We start from the raw sequence: 27,146 nt of genomic DNA on the forward strand, positions 1-27,146 counted from the left end.
CTCGGAGTTGACACAAATCCTAAAAGGCACACTACATTTTCCTGATCCCACAGAGATTCATAGATTCCTTAAAGATTATCTAAACCCAAAAAGGCATGACCAGAGATCCATGCCTGTCTTGGTCCCATCCTAAATTTCCCAGAATAACCTTGGGATTTCACAGACCAACCATGGTTCTAAGATGTATACAGTTTAATTACTTTATTGACATAAAATTAGGCAGACATGTTGGAACAAGAACCTCAAAGGTCATAGTTACCCTCTATGTCCACTTCTTGTTTTGTTCATTGTCTCGTGATAAGCTGGCATAGTATTTAACAAACCTTCAGCACTAAAAATAATTGCAGTGGGCATCTAAAGTTATGCTAGTGTTTAATACCACAAAATACATCATTAACAACATCCTCTTCTAGCTGTGATGTGTGTTGATAAAACACTTGTGCAATTGTGACTTCATTTTAATTAAAGCAAATGTATTGAATATATTGAAATTGTTGATCATTTAAATCCTATTTTCCTGATACTTGCAAATTTAGAGTTAAACAACAACAACAACAACAAACCCTCTTTATTATAGATGGAAATTGTCTCTTACCCGGAATAAGGACAATTGATATAGCCCAAAATAATAGCTGAATGACCCCCAGGAATGCTTAGTGCTCTTCCTGTATTCAATTCTAATGATCCTTCAACAACAAATCCAGGCTCTTCTGAAGAAGCATGAGGCCTTCCTGGTGGACCTGAGTGCGTTTGGGAACAGCATGCAAGCCCTGCGGGACCAGGCAGCGGCTTGCCAGGTGAGAAGGCGTAGAGATGCCAGGAGCCACACTCCTCGCCAGATGAAATGGGATTCTCTTTACTACTGGCTTTTACTTCTAATAACCCAGGAAACAATTACAAAGGAAATACTAAGTTCTATGGGCCTTATAAGCAGGAATGGTAGCTTCTTTTTAGCATTTACCGAGATTTAGTTCACAGGGCGTTCTTGGTGAGTGCGATCACGTGCTCATTGATATGCTCTCGCTTTCCATCTTCCTTCCTTTTATATTTCCATTCCTATTTCTTTTTTTTTTAAAAGATTTTATTTATTTGACAGAGACACAGTGAGAGAAGGAACACAAGCAGGGGGAGTGGGAGAGCGAGAAGCAGGCTTCCCAAGGAGCCGGGAGCCCGACGTGGGGCTCTATCCCAGGACCCTGTGATAATGACCTGAGCCGAAGGCAGATGCTTAACGACTGAGCCACCCAGGCGCCCCCATTCCTATTTCTTTCTAGACCCCTCTATATACACCTCTCCTTCTTATAGTCCTTCCTGATTCCTTGTCTTCCTTCTTGGTCTTTTTTTATATACTTATTAAATGTCGACCTTACGCAACCTTGAATAAAAAATAATCCTGACTGCAGGAAACTCCAGTCTACTAGAGATCAGAAAGTTCAGCAAATAGGTGCATATGATAGATATATGGACAGGAGAAAGGGTCTCAGGGGAAGGAGTGTTCCCCTCACCTGAAATAAGAATGTTGGAAAGTAGGAAGATTCTCACAGCTAAGGTGAACCACTTTATCTGAGTTATTTTTTTTTAAGGTGGTTTACTGTGTAGACAAGGAGAAGGGCTTTTCTAGTCAATAACCTATGAGAGCAAAGGCACCAAAGCACAGAATAATCAGGTGTATTTGGGAAATGGGTAATGCAAATGCTGGAGAAGGTGAGGATGGCCGGGAGCCTGAGCCCACGCTGAGAGCTTGTCCTGAATTGGGGCAAAGCTGGGACCCCCTAAATGACGTGGGCGCCCCCTTGCGGTAGCAGAGGGAAAAAGAGAGACACCTGGTGCAGCCTTTCTAAGGAGAAGCTCTGAGTTCACAGCTGGGAGTAGACAGCAGACGTGGGCGGGACATGGCAGGTCACCATGTGTGTGTGGAGCCTGTGCGCCGTGCCTTCCTCAGCCTGCACGGTGGAGACTAAACAAGAACAGATGGTGTTTGCGTTGTGCGTGTTGAGGAAACACCATACTCAAAGGATATACCATCAGAAGGGTCTGTAACGGGAGGCACACACCTTCCACTCTGATCCGAAACAGGGGTGGGCCACCACTTACAAAGTCGTGTTGTATTCTGTTCATTCTCTCAGAGGTATGATATTTGCAGAAAGCATAAATCAGAGAAGGCTACACCTTGGAGAGCAGGTTGCTTGTTAAAGAGAGAGTCAAGATCTCTGATCTCAGTTTACAGTGTCAGTTTTTACAATTCTGTGGCCTTTCCTGTGCTCTAGGTCACCCATCTCTAAAAAAAAAAAAAAGCCCACCTTTCGTTGACGTAATAATTTAAGGGTGAAGGGGGTGGGAGGGTTGTCAGTGGAGGCCTGGGAAATACAGAAGGTGATGAGAGATAGTGGGTCTTTCACTTTCTTGAACAGTCTTCTGAAATGTTGGTGCGTATAATCCTCTGTTACCTGCTTTACAAACTGGTGGCTTAGAGCACTCACTATGTTTCTGACCAACTACACCCTCCCTTGCTCATTCTGTGCTCGTGTTCCCCGGCCTGCGTGTGCCCTCGAGGGTCAGGGTGGAGCGGTGTGTCTGAGAATGGCATGCTGCAATCTCCCCCTTGCCGGCTGCCGTGTGGGAGGGTCCAGCCCGAGGCTCTCCCCACCCTGGGGTTGAATAGAGACGTGTTTCCAGGGGGTGACTGACATGATCTGCTTCCTGCTCTTGTTCAGCAACAACAGGCTGCGCCAGTGGAGGGAGCTGCTCGAGAACAGAGGGTTGTGGCTTTATATGACTTCCAGGCCCGCAGCAATCGAGAAGTCACCATGAAGAAAGATGATGTCTTAACTCTGCTCAGTTCCATCAACAAGGTGACTTTCCCTTCTAACCTTCTTCCCATCAGTAAGACAACTCCTCCACGGTCAACTCTCTCAGCCCTGCCAGATATCCACATTTTGGCCAAACGACATTTTTCTATCACCGTCTCTCTTAAATAACCATAATTTATTGAGTAGTATCTTTCCTCCAGGTATTGTGTAAGATCCTATATATATCTTTGGGGTTATAATACCAATGACAGTTAACAAAATGAAGACTCAAAGAGGCTAAGTAAGTTGCCCAAAGACATAGAAACTATGAATGACAGTTTCGTGATACTAAATTATCCCTTTCTCTTCATCTCTGTCCCTGTTCTGTGCCAATGGTCCCAGTGCTGGAACAGCAATGGCTGGGGAGAGGAGGAACCTGAAAAAAGAGAAGTCTTTTGTCAAGTTGGTTTCCTTTAATGTGTGAGAAACAGGTCTGTGAAAGAGCCTGTGAGAATAGGGACAAGATATTGGCTCTTTTCATAAGAGCTCAAATGATGTTTTTACATTCTAATGATTTCCAAAAATTATTGGGAAGAAAAGAAGAGAGTTTGGGATATTGTTGCCCTGAGGCAAGTGAATTTTAGAGAGGCAGGATGGATGGTCCGTGATCAAATAGGCTATGGGCCAGTCCCACTTTGCTCAGGCTTCTCCCTGTCATCACGTCGTGCTCCGAGGATATTGACTCCAAAGTGTTAGTTCAGTAACACACCCTAATTGCTCTGTGGGGCCCAGGGTGATACTTAAACACAAAGCATCCACATAAGTGAGTTTCAGGGCCATGCACAATTTTTAGGTACTCTGGGAAAGGGATGGGGAGGACATGCCCGCGCCCCTGTAGCCTGAGCCTGCGCCTACAGACTTAGTTAGTTCTGAGAGTTGAAGCCTCTCTTATTTGTGTTTTTTCAAGAACTAAGGAAGGATTGGGGATCTCTCTCTCTCTTTTCAGGACTGGTGGAAGGTGGAATCTGGTGACCACCAAGGTTTTGTGCCTGCTGTCTATGTCAGGAAACTGGCTCAGGATGAGCTTCCTACTCCCGCGCAGCGGCAGCGAAGAGAACCAAGCAGCATTGCCCAGCGCCAGGAACAGATTGAGAACCAGTACGTTTTAGAGGCAGGAGAACTGGACAGTACTTGGCTAAACATTTCTTACTGGCAAAGACACTTCTCATGACTCTGCAGCTGTTAAATTAGAGATGCCATTGTAAATTCTCAGATTTTAAGAGCTAAAAGTAAACTTTGAGTCCTTGAAACACTTCAGTTTTTCTATGAAAATGATTAAGTCAATTGCCTGAGATCAGGCACTTCATAGAGCCACTCCTTCCGGTTCCCTGACCAGTGTTCTGAGGGTTATCGAACGTCTGACTTCCACATGAACTTTGTTTTCTCTACCAGGCTGTTTCTCACCCAGCTGTCGGCAGGCATGTGAACATCTCATGTCTATAGAATAGGGGAGGGGTGATGCCAGTCACTATTGGAATATTGATATTTGTATTATTTTTAATGGAATCCTGTGTGTTTGTCTCTCTGCTCTCAGTGCTGTTTTCCTCCCAGTTTTATTTCTTCCCCTCCTCTGTTCTTCTTTTGATTTTCCCTCTCTCTCCTTCTGGCCCCTTTCACTCTCCCTGCTTCCACTCTTCAGTGTTTCCTCCATGTTTCACGACACCGTTCCCATTCTCTGTTTCTGCACACAGGTACCACTCCCTCCTTGATAGGGCAGAAGAGCGCAGGCGTCGTCTACTGCAACGCTACAATGAGTTTTTGCTGGCCTATGAGGCTGGCGACATGCTAGAGTGGATCCAAGAGAAGAAGGCAGAGAATACCGGGGTGGAACTAGATGATGTCTGGGAGCTGCAGAAAAAGTTTGATGAGTTCCAAACGGTGAGAATGAGCAAGGTTCTCCTCCAGATGGCTTTCAGATGGTGACCCTGTTTCTGTTTATCTCAGACCTCTTCCTAAGTGGTTCCTCAACTTCACATTTGCTAAATATCCTTCCCAGAGCTGCTGAGAGTCCCACGTTTCAGATCTCCCTCTGGGTATGAGAGATGGGAGGAAAATACAGAGGAATTAGTGGCCTTGGTTCTTCAGCCTGTGGTCCCTGCCACTCCCAGACCCTCCTGGGAGTGCTGTCTCCCTGAGTTCTTCAGCCCTAGCTCCACACTGTGCTGCATTCTGGGATCCCGGGTTGAGGTGGGAGGCTGTGAGACTCTTCAGAAGCTCTACCTATGGGGCAGAAGCTGGGGTGGAAGGTGGGAAGAAAAACTTGACTTTACAGCTAGTTTCTAAGATTCTACCCACCTAAAACCATCCATCCTCAGTTCTCACAGATTCATTCCATATGTTAGCTAGAAGGGAATATAAACCTCTTCCTTCCTTTCTTTTTCTTATGATACCTTCCACATAGAATTCAAGGCAACACATAGATAGATGATACATGGGATAGATGATGATAGATAGATGATAGATAGATAGATAGATAGATAGATAGATAGATAGATAGATGATAGATAAATGGATAGGGAGATGATAGATGATTGTTAGATGGATAGATAGATGGATAGATGGATGGATGGATAGATAGATGATAGATACATAGATAGATGATGGATGGATAGGTAGATAATGGATAGATGATGGATGGATAGATAATGGATAGATAGATGATAGATAAATAGATAAATAGGGATTGTATATACACATATGGAATATATAAGGAAAGAGGAGAGTGAAAGGAAGGGAAGCAAGGACAAAATTATAAAAGAACACCAAGAATGACACTCCCACGAGGAAGCTCATTTAGAGGCCTTTGTACAATGTAATGGATGATATCATCCCCATAGGCATTGCGATGAGCTCCTCAGAGCTATTTCTTACAATACACCTTAACACAAGCAGATTGCAACTTAGTCCGTGAAATTCTATAGAAGGCAGAGGAGTTTGTATTGGTAGGTAAGCACAGGATGTGGCTCAGGTAATCTGGGAGAGATTTTTAAGAAATCTCGGAAATTGGATGTGCTCCACACTCCAGAAAAATGGCAGCTCTCTTGCCAAGTTCTCAATAGCCATTGGGGTCAGGGAGTTTAAAGCTACTCTTCTTAGTGGCAGATTGGAGGGCAACTTCTTGTGCATTGCAAGTAAGGTTAGCGATATTAATATTTAGTCAAAGTGGAGAAGAGATGAGCAGGCAGGTGTGAAGATTCCTGAGAAGGGAATTTATACTGCTTTGGACAAATTTTCCCACCCAGGATTTGAAGGCCAATGAGCCTCGGCTGAGGGATATCAACAAGGTGGCAGATGATCTTCTATTTGAAAAGCTTCTAACACCAGAAGGAGCTCAAATACGGCAGGTAAGTAAACTCCTTCCATGTTTCCTCACTGCCAGACCGAGCTCTGGGGGTCTTACCTTTCCCTTAAATACACTCAACGTCATATTCCACAGATCAGCTAGGACAGGCAGAAGGTATAAAGCTGGCTTCAGGAAAGGTCAAAGATGATAGTTCAAGCAGTCCAGCCACGTATATATTTAAACTGATCTGAAATCTATAAATTGCAACACATGCCTCCCTCCTACCCCCAACTTCACTTACAGACACAGAAAATTCATGCTCAGATACATGAATATGAAGAAAATGTAGGTAAAAAGCTATGACAGTGGAAAGGGGCTAGTCTGGAAAGCTGACTGGAAGAGACAGGCTCTGACAAAATCTGAGAAAAGAAGGAGAAAATCATAGGTCAGTACAGACAGGAAGTTGGGCATTCTAGACCTGATTTAGATTGGGACCCATGGTTCCATAAAAGATCGAATGAACATGAGTTCAGCTCTCTGGGTTGTCCTAAACCAGGGAAGATGAGTTCTCTGCCTCTTTTCTGGTGGTTAACGTGGGGTAGGAGGGAGAAGGGATGTGCATAGGAATAATTCACTTACTCTCTGCAGAAAGTAGAGCTCTAAGCGGCAGTTTGGTTTGGTCAATTCAGGATGCAGAAATATAATAGCTGTTAACTACCAAGGCAACATGTCCCACTCGTCTTCTGGAGATTGGGATGTAGTCTCTGAAGCAGCCAACATCAGTTGCCCCTCTAGGGCTGGGGGTTCCATCCTGGAACATCATTTGGGGAAGGAAATTTATCCCTTTCTCAACTGCATGAATGAAGGCCAAGCACAAGTTCTCCAGAGAGGGAAGAAACCTATGTAGTTTCCAAAAGAGATCCCTTGACAACCATGATTCAAACCTCATCGGGTGTTTGGACAACACTGAACTACCTGAGTTAGTTTTCTAGCTAACACCTATTGTGTCTGCCTCTTTTAGGAGTTGAATGCTCGCTGGGACTCCTTGCAGAATCTTGCGGAGGAGCAGCGCCAGCTCCTGGGCAGCGCCCATGCTGTCCAGGTGTTTCAAAGGTGAGAAGGTAACCCTGAGAGGCAGTGCTGCTCTAGCACCCACTCAAAACCCCAGTCTGATTGCTGCGGGAGAGGCCCAGCTATAGTAGGACACGCCTGAGACGGAGATTAGAGGGGGTCAAGTGATTCTGTAGCAGATTCCTTACTCAGCACACGGGGTCCTCCCAGACAACCAGCTCAGATTTTCTAGTGCCTGGGCTTGGATCCTGGCACATAATTAGCAGTTTTCATGACAGGTAATGCAGTCGGAGTAGAGACAAGAGGTTTACATAATTACATTTCTGAACTAGCCGTAGACAGCATCGAGCCACAGATACCACATTGTCTCTAACTGTTGATTCAACCATTTATTACATCTGATTCCAAATCTGTGTCTATGCACACAGCTAAGTAAGCAAGCAAACAAGCCAAATGGTAACCAAACACCTGCGCCGGGTATAAATGCATTTTTGAGTATTCGGAGAAGGGAAACGGACATGCAGAGGGCGGCTCGGCAGTCAGGCCCCCTGGTGGTCTAACCTTGAGAAAATAGCCTCCTTCAGGCTCTGTTCTGGCCTATGGAAAGTGGGAATGGTAACAGTAGCTATGCTTCAAGTAGTTGTTGGGAGGATGAAGCCAGCCTACGTTCTAGCACATCAGGAATGGGGGCGGGGGTGAGTAGAAAGGACTTCCCTGGAGCCGGCTGGGCTGCCTGTGGAATACACTGTCGATCTAAGTCCTTTACTGTCGTGAGCCAGAGAAGCAGATGAGATGAAGGAGCAGATTGAGAAGAAGCACCAGGCCCTCTGTGCTGCCGATCCCGGCTCAGACCTGTTCAGCGTTCAGGCCCTTCAGCGGCAGCATGAGATCTTTGAGAGAGACCTCATGCCTCTGGGAGAAAAGGTGAGACATTCGCTCCCACGCTGTTCCAACACGTCCCTCTTCACATTGACGTGTTTCCATGGCCTCTTCTTTGCTTCTATTCCCCAGTCCCTTACTCTCACATTTCTCCTTCTCTTACTCCATACTTGCTCTTGCACCTGTCCCTAAGACAAGGGCACCAAAAGGACATGGCCAGGACCTGTAATATGGAGGGAAAACATCCTGAAATGACCTCTTTTGTCCAAGTCCTCTTCAGTGGCTTCCAAGTGCCTAGACCATACAGAAGCCCTGCAGTCTCAGACCAGGAGGGACTGGCCACCCCCAGGATGGCCCAGGCCAGGCGTGTTGCAGTTTCCTTCATAAGGAACTGACAATGCTTAATCCTCCTCGGCCTACAAGTAAGCACTGGAACTTTCCAGATGCACTCTGGGATAAATCAGAGGCATCATGCAGCTTGGCCTTATCATGCAGAGTGAAAAGAGCACAGAAAATGTCTATATTGAAAAGATCTTCACATTAAAACTCAGGACCCTTGGGCTCATAATTGATGCTGCCACTAATCAGCAGAGTCACTTAACCATCTGCCTGACACCCTCTTATCTTTTAAAGAAGTATGGTAATGTCAAGTTTGACTACTTCAAGGTGTTATCATGGGTACCAAAAGGGTTGGCATTATTTTACAAAGTAGCAAGATGTTCTCATACCTCCCTGACGTCTATTTGAGGAGTGAGAATTGCAGGGCTCAGAAGTGGTATTTTGCTAAGATTCAGGTATGGCTCTCCTTGGCTGATTCTCAGAGCTCTTGCACCTCCCCAGGTGACCATGCTGGGGGAGACAGCAGAGCGGCTCAGTGAGTCCCACCCAGATGCCGCTGATGACCTGAGGAGGCAGGGGACGGAGCTGAAGGAGGCATGGGACAACCTGCTGAAGTCTTCGGAGGGTCGGAAGGAGAACTTAAATGAGGCCCAGAAATTCTACATGTTCCTTATGCAAGCCAGGTAAAGCTCCAAAGGTAGGCTCCGCCAGGTGGGGTGGGCAATTTCCACGTCTGGCTCCTGCATAGACCTTCTAGGAGCAGCCTGAGTATAGGTGCCCTTCACTGCTGGTTTGGAGGGTACGTCCACATCCAGATCGTACCTCTAGCGAGGCACAAAAAGCTCAGGCTCGGTGGTTCAAGCCATAGAATACCCAAGTTTGAACGAATGTGACACTGTTTAGGCCAACCAAGTCAGCCTAGAGCATGCACCATACACGGGGTGCTATGTCAGGAGTTGTAGAATATGGACTTTTCTTTGTACTGGAAAGAGAAGAGCACAGATAACCATGGTCGAACACAGTACAGCCCCAATATGCCTCCTAACAAATGCATGGAACGAGCACACACAGGTCCAAGGGTAAGAAAGGTGTGGTGTGTTCAGGAAGTGGGGGCAGCAAGAGCACGGGTTTGCATGTCAGAGGGCTCAGGACAAGGATCGGGGCGCAAGCTTAGACATGTAGAGATAAAATCCTGGAGAACTTCCGCTGCCTTGCCGGAAGGTCTACACATGATCACAGTGGAGCAAGCAGACACTTTGTCTGTGAAACAATTGCCGCGTTCTGCCCCATCACCTCCATCTGCTGGGAGGAGCATTTGGAATTGAGGATCCAGGAAGTAGTGCCTCACAATGTAATACTTTTGAAAAAAAAAAAAAGAAAAGGACTTTCGGTACATAATTGCAGTTGCTCTTGGCAGCCCCCTCCCCACTTCGGCATCTCTGGAAAGCTATAGTTTTTCATACAATATAAATAAATAGCATCCACAGCCATCCCCCAAATCATAGCTGCTCATAGCTCTCTGTACGTACAGATTCTGCTCTGACTTCAGACTCCAAGTCAAATGCTGCCTCCTTCCCTTTATGAAATACTTTATGAATAAGTAATACTCCCCCCTTCCGAGCAACTCTGACACAGGCTTTTACTGCTTTATGACCCTTTTATGACCCTCTTTAATACCCATCACAAGGCTAACCCATCCCCCCCACAAAACCCTCAGTTTGTTTCTCAGAGTCCATAGTCTCTCATGGTTCATCTCCCCCTCCGATTTCCGCCCTCTTTATTTTTCCCTTCCTGTTATCTTCTTCTTCTTTTTCTTTTTTTTTTTTTTTTTTTTTTTACATATAATGTATTATTGTTTCAGAGGTACAGGTCTGTGATTCAACAGTCTTGCACAATTCACAGCACTCACCATAGCACATACCCTCCCCAATGTCTATCACCCAGTCACCCCATCCCTCCCACCCCACCCCCCACTCCAGCAACCCTCAGTTTGTTTCCTGAGATTAAGAATTCCTCATATCAGTGAGGTCATATGATACTTGTCTTTCTCTGATTGACTTATTTCGCTCAGCATAATACCCTCCAGTTCCATCCACGTCGTTGCAACTGGCAAGATCTCATTCCTTTTGATGGCTGCGTAATATTCCATTGTATATATATACCACCTCTTCTTTATCCATTCATCTGTCGATGGACATCTTGGCTCTTCCCATAGTTTGGCTACTGTGGACATTGCTGCTATAAACATCGGGGTGCATGTACCCCTTCGGATCCCTACATTTGTATCTTTGGGGTAAATACCCAGTAGTGCAATTGCTGGGTCGTATGGTAGCTCTATTTTCAACTTTTTGAGGAACCTCTGTACTGTTTTCCAGAGTGGCTGCACCAGCTTGCATTCCCACCAACAGTGTAGGAGGGTTCCCCTTTCTCCGCATCCCCGCCAACATCTGTCATTTCCTGTCTTGTTAATTTTAGCCATTCTGACTGGTGTGAGGTGGTATCTCATTGAGGTTTTGATTTGGATTTCCCTGATGCCGAGCAATGTTGAGCACTTTTTCATGTGTCTGTTGGTTCAGGCTGTTTTTGAAACAATAGGTATTAGCCTCTTGTGTTCTGTTTGCTTTTTTTTTTCTTCTAATCTAAAGTATGAACTCCTCTTTTGCTATGTTACATACTTAGTAAGCAACCAATGAAACTTAGGTGTTTGAATAAGTGAATACATGAGTTTTCAAAAGAAAAGACCCTTCTGCCCTAGATCGGATGTCTGTTGTTTCTCCAACAAGAGAAAGGACTCTCTGTGATGCTTCATTTGGGCATCACACAGAATTGCAAATGAGTACATTGTTACTTGACATTTACCCTCTGGGACACGGACCTTAGCTTTCCTTGTCATACCCCTTGACTGCTAACAGTCAGAAGTGGGCCCTGGTCTCATCAACAGTATGGAGAGTGTGTGTGTGTGTGTGTGTGTGTGTGTGTGTGTACATGCGTAAATGTATGTGTGTGTGCATGCGTGAATGTGTGTACATGCATGAATGTGTGTGCATGCGTGAATGTGTGTATGCATGAATGTGTGTGTGTTTGAGTGAATGTGTGTGTATATGCGTGAATGTGTGTGCATGTGTGAATATGTGTGTGTGTGTGTGTGTGCGCATGCATGCATGCTGGGAATAAAAGAATAAAGACATACCTTCCCTGAAATTCCATATAAAATAAATCCTTAAACCCAAAGTCTACTCTTTATGTACAAGAATCATTAAAAGTAATGGAATATGGATTGGTCCAGGATCTGAGTGTCCAGGTTCTTTCCAGATGTCTGTTTTTACTTATATTACATGGGCAAGCCACTTACATTCTCTAGGCTGACCTCCTCATCTCCAAACCGAAAACAAAAGAGTTCCCAGAATTCTATACAGGATTATTACAAGAACTGAAAGAGATAATATATGTGAAGACATTTTCAAACATAAGAGATGTCATTATTAAGTCAAACAGTGTAAACAACAGAATTCAGTGACTCATCACTTAGATATAACACCCAGTGTTCATCACAAGTGCCCTCCTTATTGCCCATCCTCCATCTAGTTCATCCCCCACCCACCTCCCTCCATCAACCCTCAGTTTTTTCTTTATAGTTATGAGTCTTTTATGGTTTGCTTCCCTCTCTCTTTTTTTCTTTATCTGCCCCCTCTCCCAATGTTCATTTGTTTTGTTTCTTAAATTCCACATATGAGTGAAATCATATGGTATTTGTTTTTCTCTGACTTATTTCACTTAGCATAATACACTCTAGCTCCAGCCACATTATTGAGAATGGCAAGATTTCATTCTTTCTGATGGCTGAGTAATATTCCCTTGTATATACATCCCATCTTCTTTATCCATTCATCAGTCAATGGACATTTGGGCTCTCTCCATAGTTTGGCTATTGTTGATAATGCTGCTCTAAACATTGGGGAGCAGGTACCCCTTCTAATGTTAACTAACTAGAATTTAAATAAAAAATTGAAAAAAATAAAAGCTTAGCAAAATAAAAAAAGGAAACATTTCCAATTGGTTTCTAGTAAATCATCTTTATCACACTTGTCTTTTTCCTGTATCTTCCTTTTACTTGGAATTTTTCTTAAGCACTGTTACCAAATTCTAGAAAGTGTCTGTCTGTCTTCATGTCTATAATTTTATATTTTTGATCTATTTCCTTTTTAAAGATTATTTTCATTCTTTATACACAAGCAGATTCATGTGTAATGAATTTACAATAATAAATTTCCTTTTTAAAACAAACAAACAAAAACCAGTGTGAACAACAAACCCAAGATCTGTGAAGCATATAAAGTCAGATGGAAGGTGTTAGAAATAGCCAAGGACAGATAGCCCCTGTTGCAAGCTGCAAGGTTTTCTTGTCAATCCCAGTATGTCTATTTCTCTAGGGACCTAGAGAACTGGATCAGTAGCATGGGTGGCATGGTATCATCAGAGGAACTGGCTGAGGATTTAATTGGCACGGAGATCCTGCTGGAGCGACACCAGGTATGGCTACAAAATCCACAGCCACTGATCACATGACCTCCCAACCTTCCCTCATTTTATGACATTGTTGAGAAGCCATTGGTGCCACCAGTCTCTTCCTATTTCCAACACAGGAGCATCGTGCTGACATGGAGGCTGAAGCTCCCACCTTCCAGGCCTTGGAAGACTTTGGTGCAGAACTTATAAGCAGTGGGCACCGTTCCAGTCCTGAAATTGAAGAAAAGCTTGAAGCGGTCAGGCTAAAGAAAGATGACTTGGAGAAAGCATGGAAACAACGCAAGAGGATGCTGGATCAGTGTCTGGAGTTGCAGGTAAAGCACCCTTGACCCCGTTAAAAAGGATTAGGCTCAGTCTGTTCCTTCTGTGCAAGTTTGCACAGTTCCTGCAGGTGCTCATTTCACTGGGCTTGCCATCCCGTAGGCACAAGGGCATTTCTTGGCTCTCTGCCATTGCGCTCTCATCATTGTGGTGTTCTCTGCTCGTATTCCTGTTAGAAGAGCCAAACAAAGTGGGGATCAGCTCTTGGCACAAGATGAGGGTGATTATAATGTATTTATTGATTGAGAGTTTGGTTGATTGATTCCTGTTGAGAACATGCTGGTTGTGGAGCCCTGGAAACACAAAGATTAGTAAGATAACATCTCTTTTCTGAAGTAGTGAAATTAGACATGTAGACAGACCATTCTAGCACAGCAGGTGATTATTAATAAAACAAAATGTATGAAAGTTTTGAGGCTAAAGAAGAGGGAGTGATTAGTGCCAGTGAGGGAAGGGATGAGCGGATCACTGGTGACCCTGAGGGTCGTGGTTATGAGGGTCCTAAAGAAATAACCAGCCAGCATCTGCCAGGTGCAGCATATGGGAAACACACCCTGGGAATGGAGTACAGCTTAAACAAAAATGTAAAATGTGTTTTCAGGGAAGAGTAAAAGCTCCAGAATAGCTAAGATTCATGGTATGAATGTTTCTTGGAAGAACATAAGCAACTCTTATGGGATCCCTTCTATCAGTGTTGTAGGAAAGGGATGGGTCATTTCCTCTGTCCCCTGGATTGTATATAACCTCTGCCTTCATTCCCCATAGTTGTTCCACGGGAATTGTGATCAGGCTGAGAGCTGGATGCTGGCGCGTGAGAATTTCCTGAGGTCAGAGAGCCACAGTTCCTTAGACACTCTGGTGGCCTTGATGAAGAAACGGGATGATTTGGACAAAGCAATCACTGCCCAGGTAATAACTAATATAAGAGTTCCAATAATAAATATTAGTAATAATAACAGAGATTCTATACATGTATATAGTTCTGTCATTTACAAGTATTTTAATTCCCATTTGCTTCTTACAGAAAACTGAGTTAGACAGGGCAGTTGACACGGTGGCTTAGTCTTACTCAAGTCACTCGCGGCATTGGACCGACTTACTGCAAGCCCAGCCTTTTACAACCTACCTTTTAGAATTGGAAGTGACTTTATATACTGCTTATGCCAACAACCCACCCAATGCAGGAGTCACCCTCTGCCATGGCCATGGGAGGAGTCTGTTCTTTAGGGAGATCAGTACCACAGGAGTCCGTACCACAGGAGCTCAGTACCACAGGAGTCCATACCACGGAGCTCAGTACCACAGGAGTCAGTACCATAGGAGCTCAGTACCACAGGAGTCAGTACCATAGGAGCTCAGTACCACAGGAGCTCAGTACCACAGGAGCTCAGTACCATAGGAGCTCAGTACCACAGGAGTCCATACCACAGGAGCTCAGTACCACAGGAGCCCATCTTAGTGTCATTATTAAAGTTTCTCCTCCTGTTGAATTAAAAGCCACTTTCGTAGCATTTACCCTCTGGCCCTGGTTTTGTTCCCCTTTGTGAAGCCATAAAGGGTGTCTCTGTTCTTTTCTAGGAGAGAGTCTGGGATTGCACTGAAGGCCTAATCTCCAGGCATCTGGGCTTTTTTCTTTTCCTCTATCTAGGAAAATAAGATCACTGAGTTAGACCATGTTGCGGAGCGGCTCATAGCTGATGACCACTATGCCAAGGAGGAGATTGCTGCTCGGTTCCAACGGGTGCTAGACAGGTCAGGCCTGAGCAGGTGTTTTGTGAGCTAAGGAAGATGCAGCAAAGTGACCTCTTTGCTAGCATGGAGGATGGGGGTCACACTCTGAGTTCTTTTCATTTCTAAATGCCTAAAACTATGTTGACACTTGCAAACATTTCTGATCTAGACTCACAGAATGAAAGGCATGGAACACAACTTAATTATTACTGACTTAACCACTGTATTTTATATTTGAAAATAACAAGACTATGCAACAACTAAATCTATTAATATAATATGTAATATTAGATATAATATACATGTAATATAATATGTATATGAGCATTATTTGTAATATTATAATATATAATATATAGCTAAATAATATATAGCTATGTTACATATAACATATAAATCCATAAATAACGAGAGGAGAAGGGACAAGTTGGCAAATGAGAAGACTGCAGATATGGCATCAGACCTTGGTGGAAGGGTCGAGGGCAGAGAGTGATATAGCTTCCTCCTCCAGATGGAATGCTCTAAAAGAACTGCTGATTGCTGAGCGGACAAAACTTGGTGACTATGCTGACCTCAAAAAATTCCACCATGACCTTGAGGACCTGGAGGAATGGATCAGTGAGATGCTGCCCATAGCCTGCGATGAATCGTACAAAGATCCCACCAACATTCAGGCAAGTTCAAAACAGGAATCTTGGAAAACTCTGGCATACCCAGATTGTTGGATGAAGGGTTGTCTCCCTACACAGAATGCTTCCTCACTGTTGAGACCATTGTCTGCCCTCAGGGGCTTCTGAGTCTAATGTGAAGGTGTGGGTCCTTCAGAAGTCACCATTGGTTATGACAGAACATTAACTTTTTCTTTGAAACAGAATTTATCCATCTTGCTTCCTTAGATTACAGGGTAATTTAGTCTCTGCTTTCCCTTCAGAGAAAATACCTGAAGCATCAGGCTTTTGAAAATGAGGTCCAGGGCCGAGCTGAGGAGGTGGAGGGAGTCCTCAACCTAGGGAACTCTCTGATTGAGCGGGAGGCATGTGACGGCAATGAAGAGACCATGAAGGTAGGGGTTGTGCTCAGGATGGTTTGGGCTAAAGGCGCATGAGGAGAAGGCTCTTCTTCCTTCAGAGTTTCCATGGGTGGGGATATGGAGTGTGTTCTGTGGTTAGCGATCTTCCCTCTGACTGTCACACAAAGAAAGCAGGCAACCGTGTTGCTCAGACCTTATCACTTCTCTCAAACTCAGTACCTAGGACTCTGAGAAAGCTTTAGACCTAATTCTTAAGCGTTGTCATGCTTGTTTGACATTTTCTATCCCTACTGCCAAGAGCTTTGGCTCTTAGGCACCAGTCTCTGTAAGCAGCCCAGGACCCTTCCCTCAAACTTTGTTCCAACACCTCCTGTTGTTTCCCGGATTAAGCATAACTGCTTAAAAATGTATGGCATTCAAGGGTTGGCAGATTTTGGCTAGTCCCTAACTCCTCGGCCCCTACAGTATCTCTTCAAGTTGTCACAGGACTCAGGATCCTAAAGATCATAGTGATCCCCAAATTTCTTTGGGTTAGGGTCAACTGGAAGAGCTGGACAAACACTGGAACTACCTGCTTGAGAAAACAATTGACAAAGGACAGAAGCTCAACGAGGCGAGTCGCCAACAGAGGTTCAACACAGGCATCCAGGACTTTAAGTTCTGGCTCTCAGAGGTAATTGCACCTGGAATCATGGGGGCATGGGATCTTAATAACTAATTGCTAGGTAAATGGATTTATGCATGAACAATTTCCTTGACTTTCTTGGGAAAAGTTGGGGGATATGGTTGCTAATGTTCTCCTTAAAGACAGTTTTCATCTGGCAGCTTCATTGCATATTTCTTTATTCGCAGGCAGAGACACTGCTGGCCATGAAAGATCAGGCCAGGGACTTGGCTTCAGCAGGAAACTTGCTCAAGAAACATCAGCTGTTGGAAACAGAGATGTTGGCCCGAGAGGTAAGCAGTGTTGGAGTCTCACTCCTCTGGGCAGAATGGAAATGCCTCTGACTTTCCTCTCTCATCTTAGGAGGCCATTTGAGAACACTTTCTTGCAAAACTGACCTTAGCGTTCTCAGCCAGCAGTCATTATACCAGGTCAAATCCATGAGCTGCAGAGCTGTGGCAATGGTCACTGCTAACCAATTATCATGAAACTACAGATTCTAAGGAAGAGGATCCAGGAAGAGGATCCTAAAGCTATCTTGTCTACCTTTTGATGAGGCATACATCTAAACTCACTATCTTCCAAAGCTCATATTTGATCTGGCCTTTGAAAGAAAGTTTATTTTACATAATTATAGAGAGCAAAAAATATCAGAGGGGGATATCATGTGCAACGAAGTTGAACTATATATACACTCTGGAAATTCTATGGAGAATTCCAGTTGCATTCCAATATCAAGCAGAAATGTGTTTTGGGAGCAGTGATAAACATGTTGGCAGGTATTGATTTCATCCTGGAGAATTTTATATTATCAGTTTTATTTGGTGGCAGAAATAGGCACAGAAAGGACAAGAAGTCAAAGGTTTTCTAAGTTCCAGAGCTTTAGGACCTGATGACATTCCCCACGACAATACTAGAAGGACAGAGTTAGAGTGAAAACAGACAGAAGAGTCTGGGTGTGTTCTGGACATGGTCAGCCTAGGAATGTTATGGTAGAGTAGCTCTTCTTGAATACTTCTATCTATCAATCTGTGTCAGACTCAGGACTGTGAGGAAGACAGTCATGTTTGGAGACACACACTTACTCACACTCATTTTCCAGTTGGGAAGAGGAGGAAAAAACAAGGGAGAATACCAGAAGGCGAATGGACAGTTTGAGTATTATAGTCATGTTACTCACAGTGCTCTCTGATCTTGCCCTCATCTGAGCTGAGTTAAAAGAGCTTATCATCAATTTGACTATCTTCAAAAACAGTCTATTTGACCCAGACTTTGAACCTGCACCAGTGGTGGTTAAAGTCCAGGGTCTACTTAATGCTTGTATCGTTCTGTTCACTGAGAACACCTCGGCTTTCTAGGATGCACTCAAGGACCTGAATGAGTTAGCTGCTGATCTGCTCGCCAGCGGGACTTTCAATGTTGACCAGATTGTGGAGGAAAGGGATAATGTCAACGAGCGCTTCCTGAATGTCCAAGACTTGGCAGCCACACACCACGAGAAACTCAAAGAGGCTTATGCCTTGTTCCAGTTCTTCCAGGACCTAGATGATGAGGAATCATGGATAGAGTATGTACGGCCAGCTCACACTGCACCAATAACCAAAGAGAATAGATGATCCACCAAACATGTTCCCATTTGGTGCTGAGATGAAATATGTAATTGTTTCTTACAGTTGGTATTACTTCTTAACCATGCTTGCCTTAGCCTAAAGTTAACATTGGTTTTATTTTTCTCAAATTACCTCACTGTATGCAGGCAGAAGGGGACGGGCTTGGAGAAGTGGGGAGCAATTCACATACATTCTGGGAATAAAACTAAGAAAGCACATATGCTTGCTTGTTCTAGATAGTTCATAGAATGTGTAATGTCTGGATGAGACAGCTGAGCCTTTACAACTTACTCAACTGCTGAGATCCTTGTCATTTTTTAAAAAAAATATTGAAATTCTAGTTGGTTAACATACAAAAAAGAAACATACAGTGCAACATTAGTTTCAGAAGTTGAATTCAGTGATTCATCACTTACATATAATACCCAGTGCTCATCACAACAGGTGCCTTCCTTAATCCCCATCACCCACCTAGCCCATCCCCCACCCACCTCCCTCCATCAACCCTCAGTGTGTTCTCTATCTTTAAGAGTCTCTTACGGTTTGCTTCCTTCTTTTTCTTTTTTTCCCCTTCTGCTATGTTGATCTGTTTTGTTTCTTAAATTCCACATCTGAGTGAAATCATATGGTGTTTGCCCTTCTTTGTCTGACTTATTTTGCTCAGCACAATACACTCTAGCTCCATCCTGGGAAATCTAAGGTGCCACCGAACTGGACACAGGCCAGCATTACCCAGTACCTGCCAGGCTTTCAGTACTAATTCTGTTTTTGTTGTAAAAAGTATGATTGGGAAAATCTTGGTAAATCAAATTATTTTCCCTACTTCCCATTTAACCTGCCTCACCGTGTTCCTCTTCTATAAGCCTGCTGATTCTCGCTGGTAATCAATGAATTAGAGGGAAGCCTTGTGCACCAGGCAGCAAGGAGGACATCTAGGAACTTCAGAAACAATGAGATAATATAATCTTGTCTGTGTAGCCTTTTACTATGCTTTGTGGTGGCGGTCAAACATTTTACACTTGGAACTGATCCAACAGCCATGACTCCTGCAGTATCAGCTTTTTTTTACCCATTCGACCTAAATTCATTATTGATATTAATAGACAAAAATCATGAAGGCCATGAAGGCCATATATGTACATAGGGTCATTTATATGTGTGTGCATATAATTTTCACATTTTTTGAAAGAGAAACATTAGTGCATGTTTTTGAGCAAAGAAGAAAAGATACACAGGTAGGCAGACAAGGGAATGAATGGAAAGGCTGTCACAGCTGTGGGCATAGTGGGGACCAGTATGTAATTTTCATTTGTATTGTCAGGAGTTTTGCAGAAAGCCTCTGGCACTAATTGTCTTTGTGGTTACTGACCCCCGAGTGTTCCAGAATTTACCACCTCCCCACCCCCAGCCACACACCCATTCTTAGAAAACCCTTGCTCTAGGGTGACCTGGAATATCTAAACTACGTTTTCCGTTTCCTTCCTTGGTCCCAGGGAGAAGTTGTTACGCGTGAGCTCCCAGGACTATGGGAGGGACCTTCAGGGGGTGCAGAACTTGCTCAAGAAGCACAAGCGCTTAGAGGGGGAGCTGGTGGCCCACGAACCCACCATCCAGGTAGGAAGAGTTGAGATCTGTGGATCAGTAGGGTGATGCTACCTACCTACCACAATGAGGAGGTGGCATGCAGAGCCACAGGGAGCTAGGCACAGAGCCTACGGGCATTCTTCCCTCCTCTGCACGTTGTCTTCTATGAATAGAAGGATTCTGCTCAGGGACTATGCTTTTCCCCGGAAGGGACACTTTCAATACCACAGACACAATTGTTGGTGATTAGGGTGCAGTCTGGGACATCTGGAAAAGCTGTACTTGAGCTGAGTGACAGGGGAAGAAGACAGCTCTGCATTACGCTATGACCATGAATAATCCAGAAAGCAGATCATGGAGCATAGCCTGGTATAAGCACCGAAGTTGCACAAGGGGACATTTAGTGTGGTGGACCTGACTGCAGGTGTCTTCATTCTCCCAAGATTTTCAAGACCACCCCAAGTACCATGGGGTTTATAAATGATGTGGAGGGTGGGAAGGGCTGGATACCTTGCCAGGGAACTCTGACTAAATGGGGAGAGTCTGTGGGGTAATGTGACATGGGTGTGTGTTCTTCAGAGTGTGCTGGATGCGGCAGACAGGCTGAGAGATAAGGCTGCTGTGGGGCAAGAGGAGATCCAGGAACGGCTGACTCATTTTTTTCAACACTGGGAGGAGCTCAAAGAGTTGGCGGCAGCTCGGTGAGTCGGGGATAGGAAGCCCAGCTATCTTCCTGGGTTGTTGGTATTGGGCTTAGCGTTGGCTGCTCTCCCCAACTCCCCATCTCTATTTATCATCGAAGTCCCTGCTCAGATGCCAGTCTGCCATGCAGCTTGCCCCCACTGGCCCCAGGGAGAGGTGAGGAGGCTGCCACCTCTGTGGTCTGAACACACCTCTGCTCCCATGCTTTCTTGCAACCGTCCTTTATCATTGTTGGCCTCATGCGCCAATGCTTCACACCAGGTCGTGCCCCTGGGTCTGTTTTACTTTGTACGACCCCCCCAGGCTTAGTGCTGTGAGCAGCCCCTAGGAATGAAAGAACGAGGGCATATATTTTCTCCCTGATAGCCATAGAGCCAATGAGAACCCTGCAGCCAGATAGCCAAACAGAATAATTTCTGCCTGTGATTCCATACCTGTTGGTGGTAGGGAGACATGTCTTTCTGGGGAATACAAGGAAACTTCTAGCACTGCGGCTGCCTTCACTGTATAAGAGGAACCATGGTGCTCTGAGTAGAAGGAGACATACTTCACTCCTGCTGTCCTCCAACTCTGACGTCTGGGCCCTCGTGTTCGGACAAGGCTCCCTTCCCCCAGCAAAGATTCCCAGAGAGCAGATGATGCCACAAAACGGAACTTCTGGGGCCAGGGCCTCCCCGGTTCACAGGAGCTCAGGTCGGATTGTTCCGTGGCCCAGTCCCACTGCGGCTGCCTCGTGCAGCCGAGCTATGTGCGGTGCTCCCCTGGGTCCTGCTGTCTTCTCAACCTCACTGGGGCTCACCGCCTGTTGCAGAGGGCGTCACCTGGAGGAATCCCTGGAGTACTTGGAATTCATGCAGAATGCGGAGGAGGAAGAAGCTTGGATCAGTGAAAAGGAAGCTATGGTTGCCCGAGGGGGCTCTGGAGACACACTGGCCATGACTCAGGTGAGCCACAGGCTGAATGACTGAGATCTCCCCTTTGATTTGAATCTTTTCTTATGTAGTCAACACTTTCACCTATGAAAAGAATCTTTCTCCTCGTGGGAGAAAAAGATGATGGAAATATGGATACTCCTGCCAGTTTTAAATATGAAAAATCAAGGTCCAATGATATAACTTGCCCAAGATCATGGGATCAATCAGGTGTGAAGGTGGGACTCAAAGCTCAATCCCATGATTTGTAGTCTGTCTGTGACTTCAAGTCATCATGGTTACAGGCCTTCCCTCATAGGGTTAGGTTTTCTAAAGATTCCCTCAAATCAGTTACACTGAATTGGAAAGATTGTTATGCTCGGGCATTGGTTGTGGTTTCTAGAAAATATAATTTTAGCAGGGCTACCTGGCAGGTGGACCAGTTCCACAATTTACAGACGTACTTGTAAATACAGTATAGAGTTTACCAATAAAGAAATGAACAAGTGGTCCATGAAATCTCTAGTTAATATGGACTTTTAGAGCTTTTGAGAGAGTGATCATAAGAAAATAATGTTCTTGGGACCTTGAGATGTGTGCCTACTAGCCTTAAAACTTAGGGATTTACCAAGAATTCTCTGTGGAGATTAATTCACTCTTATGTGATGAAATAAGGAAAGGCTCACATGGGCAAGAGAAAGCTTAAGACCTGCATAGCGTACAATTCACGCTACCAACCCCTTTCCTTTGAAAAGCCTTTTGGGACATGTGCACACATGGGACACATTTAAGTGGTTTAAGGTTTCATCTCAAACACTCCCAAAAGCTTCCCTTTTTTAAATGAAACCTTTGGTTTTGAGAATTGTGGATACACATGTGGTTGTAAGAATGTAGGGAGGTCCCATGTTCCACCTACCCAGGTTCCTCTAGTGGTGGCACCTGCCAGGACACTGACCCCAATGCAGTCAGGATGCAGTACATCACCGTCAACCTGTTTACAGAACACCATCTTCCCTTCGGCCCCCACCCCCTCCTTAGTCCCAGGCAACCACCAATCTGTTCCACGCCTCTATAATTTTTGACATTTCGAGAATGATGTATAAATGAGCTCATACAGTATGTCCCTTTTGGGGGTTGGCTTCTCACTCAGCATATAGTTGTCTGGTGATTCATTCAGGTTGTGTGCATGTCATTGTTACTGCTGGGTAGTATTTCATGGCATGGATGTGTCAGTGTAATCACTCACCTGTTGAAGAGTATCTGGGTTGTTTCCACGTTTGAGCCGTTATGAGTAAAGCTGCATTTAATATTCATGCAGAGGCTTTCACGTAAACATGAGTCTTCATTCCTCTGGAATAAATGTCCAGGAGTCCAATAGCCGGGCCATAGGATAACGGCATATTTGGTTTTGTAAAATCAGTTAAATAGATAAAAATGTAAAAGTGCCAAACTGTTCCCAGAGTGGCTGTACCATGTTACACACTTGCCAGCCAGGTGTGAGTGATCCCGACTTTCTCCCCATCCTTGCCAGGATTTGGTGCCATCACCATCTTTATTTTAGGCAGTCTGATAGGAGTGCAGGATATCTCATAGTGGTTTTAATGTGTATTTCCCTTATGGCTGATTTTTTATGTGCTTATTTGCCGTCTGTATATTTTCTTCAGTGAAATGTCTCTTCACCTCTTTTGCCCATTTTTCTGATAAGAATGTTTGATTGTTTGCTTTAACTGTTTTAACTGTAAAAATACATTTTTATGTATTTAACTTTCTGTGCTTTGTGTCAAATCTAAAAACATTTTGCCTAGCCCTGAATCCTGAAGATCTTCTCCTATGTCTTCTTCCAAAAGTTTAGAGCTTTACATTTTAATTTTAAGTCCACAATCCATGTAGAGCTCACTGTTGTCTAGAGCTACAGTGTGGTTCCTCTTTTTGCGCGTGAAGGTCCAGTGGCTCCAACGCTTTGTTCCGCAGCGCCCCCTACGGTCAGCGCGCCGCTTTCACACCTGCCCACGCGGCTATAACTGATGGGTGGTTTTTGTAGACAACATGGAGTTGGGTCAGATTTTTAAGCCCATTCTGCCAATCCTAATCTTTCAATAGGAATTTGTAGACCATCACATTCAAAGGCTCATTTTAGTGAGAAGTTCTTGCACTAACATATAAATTCCAGGAAAAGATGTTATGAGCTTTATTGCTAATAATCCTCACTATTACCTTAAGATATCTATCTACCTAGCCCTTCTATGTCATCTTTCATGAAGAAAAAATTGACTTTCTGAGTTTTTGGTTTCCTGACCCCATATAGATTGGCTAATATAAGAAAAGAGAGTTGTTTACCTGTTGTTGAATTTCAGTTTTCTTCCTGTGATCTCCTCTTTTCCCTTTGTTTAATATGTAAGAAGAGATGATTCTGATCAACTTCTTGCAATTATGAGATACATTACATATATTTAAAATATGTTTTAAGCTTTTGGCCTTACCAACTTTTAATACAACATTAAGGAGGCTAGTTAGGAATATATTTGAAAAGGGGATACCTAGATTTTATTTAAAGGAAACTTGTGTTTGATGAGCTTCTGAGGTATCCAAGGGGAAGCACAGAAAAGAGATTGGAAACAGAAGGTGACAATGTTGAAGAGACTTTATTTCATGTGTTATGTGTGTGTGAAAACACGGCTAAATCAGTCTATTTTATATGGTGGATCGTGTCCAATCTCCATGTAAGGTTTCTGCATCAAGATGAAATATAATACAGTCATACAAGATCATGGAGCCCATCTTGTATTTAAAGAAATAATCATCTTATTTTAATGCCTAAGAACACGATGTATCAGTAATTCTTATATTTTCAAAATGTGGTGGTTAAAAGTATGATAGTCGCACAAAATCTGTTTCTTCCTTGGCCCGGGTTAGTAAGCAATGTAAAAGGAAAAGTGGATGGGGTGCCTTTGTGACAAGAGGAGGCAAGGACAGCAGAGGCAGCCCAGGCCCTTGAGGATGGGGGTGGCGGTGGGCAGAGCTGCCTGGTCTCCAGAACACTCAGGAGAATATAGAGAAGGAGGAGACACACTGCTCCCGGGCTTCATCCTCACTCCATTCTCCATCCTTCCAGCAGCAGGTAGGCACAGAGAAGTTTAAGACTGAGATTCAAAACAGCTCAGTGTTCTCTTTAGCTGCCTTTAGGTCAGTTCTTTAAAAAAAAAAAAAAAGATTTTATTTATTTATTTGAGAGAGAGAGCATGAGTAGGGGGAGGGGCAGAGGGAGAAGCAGACCCCCTGCTGAGCAGGGAGAGGACCCTGGGATCATGACCTGAGCCAAAGGCAGACGCTTAACCGACTGAGCCACCCAGGTGTCCCTAGGTCAGTTCTTAGTATAAGATGATACTATCTTTCTGTTAGATACAATGTTTCATGGAATTATATAAATTTCAAAATGGAGGAATTCTTATATTTTACCTTGACCAACACTCTCATTCTAAAGTCCAGAAAAGCTTAAGTTCACATAGTAAGTTAGGAAGAATATCACTGTATTCCTTTGTCTCTTTCTTTTCTGGTAAGATTTCCCTTTTTGGCAAGTGAAGAGCTTCAGGAGAGGCATTTAGTGGCTCTGTGCAGGAAGAAGTGGACGCTCCCCTACTCTGCCAGTGTAGCTGAATCATCCTCGTGGGTAGCATCAATAGGAGTCAGAATGGGGGTGGGATAGATTGTCCAGGCTTGGATGTGTTGATTCTCACTGACTCATTTATGTAGAGCTTGCTAAAGAAGCATGAAACATTGGAAAATGACTTTGCTGTCCATGAGACCCGAGTGCAAGATATATGTGCTCAAGGAGAAGACATCTTGAATAAGGTGAGCAACTCAGAGATTCCAGGCCAAGCTCATTTTCCAAAAGGGATTGGTTCAAATATAGAATCATGAGCAGTGCTAAAATTCACACATTGAATTTTCATACTCTCTGACTAGCTACGTTGTTTTTGTTCTGAGTAAATAATTATTTGTTCAGTTGCTGCTTTTTATAAACTCTTTTTTCAGGTTCTTAGAGATATACCCTGCAGATTTCCTTAAATCCTTTGCTGACCCTCCTACTCATTGTGTGCAGAACATGGCATTTATAAAGATGTTATGGCATGCTTTGGTTATAGAGTATTGTAAAAATGTAAATAAATTTCTTTGTATGCCTCTAGGGAGGAGGATCAGACTGAAACCTGTTTGTGACTTGAAAATCATTCTTTTATTTAAATGCTTGTTTTTACAAATCCTCACTGATTAAGTGCTATACAAAGAGCCTTGAACAGAGGGGACTTCAACTATGAAGGCCTTACTTACGGGGACAAACACGAGAAGATCTTCCAAATGGTAGAGTGGAAATAACCATCCCAGGCATGGATGAAAAATAAGATAAATGCACTAGACCCAGAGGAGAGTAGTTACTTATTTGGAATGAGAGAGATGACTCCTTTTTATCATACTAAAGAATTTCAACTTCTAGTTCTGGACATCCACCCATGTATCTGTCTCTTCTTCTCCCCTCTACCTTGGTGTTGCAGGAGAAAATTCAGCACAAGGAGAAGATTTCTGCGAAGATAGAGTCTCTGAAAGAAAAGATCCCTTCTCTTTCCAGCACGATAAATGCTTGGAAGTCACAACTGGAAGAGGATTATGCCTTTCAGCAGTTTAACTGGAAGGCTGATGTGGTGGAGGCCTGGATAGGTATGACGTGTGAAGGCCAGGGGAAATACTGATAAATTCCATTGATAGAAAGGTTCTGGGATTTTCTCACTTCCCATGGAAGAGAGATACTCCCTCCTCATCCACTCTTACCCTTTCTGGACACAATTACACACACATGCCCCAGAAAACATGCTGATGGGTGACTGAGAACCAGAATTCCAGAAAACACATTTTAGGAGAATTGGTGGTTTCATCGGTGATATTTAAAAGGGCAGAGCCATGGCAAAACATTCTAAAAAATAAACAGTGTGTTCGATTACTTCTAAATTATGTCTAATCTGCAATTTTACTCTGTTTTCCGAAACACTCACAAGTTCCCTTGGCCCTAGCTCTGTCCCAGTCAGTTCTATGCTGCATAAGTCCAGAGAAACCATCCATCAGCCCCTACTGCTCCCATATTCCAATAAATGATCCACTCCCAGAGTCAGGAGGCTCTCTTGTGCCATAGAGTAAATATTTCTTTTTTCCTTATCAAGGCTGATTCAAGAGCAACTACTTTTCCCCTCTAATCAATCCTCTTTGCTCTCTAGCTGAAAAAGAAGAAAGTCTGAAGACCAATGGCAATGGCACAGACCTCGCTGCCTCCCTCACTCTCCTGGCAAAGCAGGTGAGAATAGGACTGCCCCTGGGCAGGTGCCAGGCACGTCCATGGCCCACATACACAGAAGCTGAACACTAGGATTATCCCATTCCCCAATTCTGTGGTTTTCTTGTCTGTAGGATCTGCTTTTTTCCCTTCCCATTTGGTAACTTGCTAGTTTTTTCTCCCTCTCCCTCCCACCAGTCTTGCTGCTGCTAAGTGAGCATCATTTTTATTAGAGAACCAAATTTGGGTTTTTATTTTTCTTTGTATTTCTTATAATCTTTGTATTATATTCCATTAATATCTTTTTATATCTTTATCATTTTATTTT

The 27,146-nt window shown here is 43.9% G+C and overlaps 1 protein-coding gene across 1 annotated transcript in view; it reads left to right on the plus strand.

The window, feature by feature from the left end:
* The window catches only part of SPTA1 (spectrin alpha, erythrocytic 1), a 69,621-nt gene that overhangs the window by 30,292 nt on the left and 12,183 nt on the right, over window positions 1-27,146 (plus strand). The window contains exons 20-42 of the mRNA XM_032397201.1: window positions 705-797; window positions 2,715-2,852; window positions 3,796-3,947; window positions 4,541-4,727; window positions 6,092-6,193; window positions 7,154-7,245; window positions 7,983-8,127; window positions 8,923-9,104; window positions 12,852-12,951; window positions 13,065-13,262; window positions 14,035-14,178; window positions 14,918-15,021; window positions 15,512-15,674; window positions 15,932-16,063; window positions 16,566-16,703; window positions 16,883-16,987; window positions 18,053-18,261; window positions 19,798-19,918; window positions 20,468-20,589; window positions 21,402-21,534; window positions 25,252-25,349; window positions 26,039-26,211; window positions 26,763-26,839. Coding sequence (XP_032253092.1) covers window positions 705-797; window positions 2,715-2,852; window positions 3,796-3,947; window positions 4,541-4,727; window positions 6,092-6,193; window positions 7,154-7,245; window positions 7,983-8,127; window positions 8,923-9,104; window positions 12,852-12,951; window positions 13,065-13,262; window positions 14,035-14,178; window positions 14,918-15,021; window positions 15,512-15,674; window positions 15,932-16,063; window positions 16,566-16,703; window positions 16,883-16,987; window positions 18,053-18,261; window positions 19,798-19,918; window positions 20,468-20,589; window positions 21,402-21,534; window positions 25,252-25,349; window positions 26,039-26,211; window positions 26,763-26,839 — 3,108 coding nt within the window. The remainder of the gene's footprint in view (window positions 1-704; window positions 798-2,714; window positions 2,853-3,795; window positions 3,948-4,540; window positions 4,728-6,091; window positions 6,194-7,153; window positions 7,246-7,982; window positions 8,128-8,922; window positions 9,105-12,851; window positions 12,952-13,064; window positions 13,263-14,034; window positions 14,179-14,917; window positions 15,022-15,511; window positions 15,675-15,931; window positions 16,064-16,565; window positions 16,704-16,882; window positions 16,988-18,052; window positions 18,262-19,797; window positions 19,919-20,467; window positions 20,590-21,401; window positions 21,535-25,251; window positions 25,350-26,038; window positions 26,212-26,762; window positions 26,840-27,146) is intronic.

Source organism: Phoca vitulina, unplaced genomic scaffold, assembly GCF_004348235.1.
Source record: "Phoca vitulina isolate PV1807 unplaced genomic scaffold, GSC_HSeal_1.0 scaffold97, whole genome shotgun sequence".
NCBI classification, from domain to species: domain Eukaryota; kingdom Metazoa; phylum Chordata; class Mammalia; order Carnivora; family Phocidae; genus Phoca; species Phoca vitulina.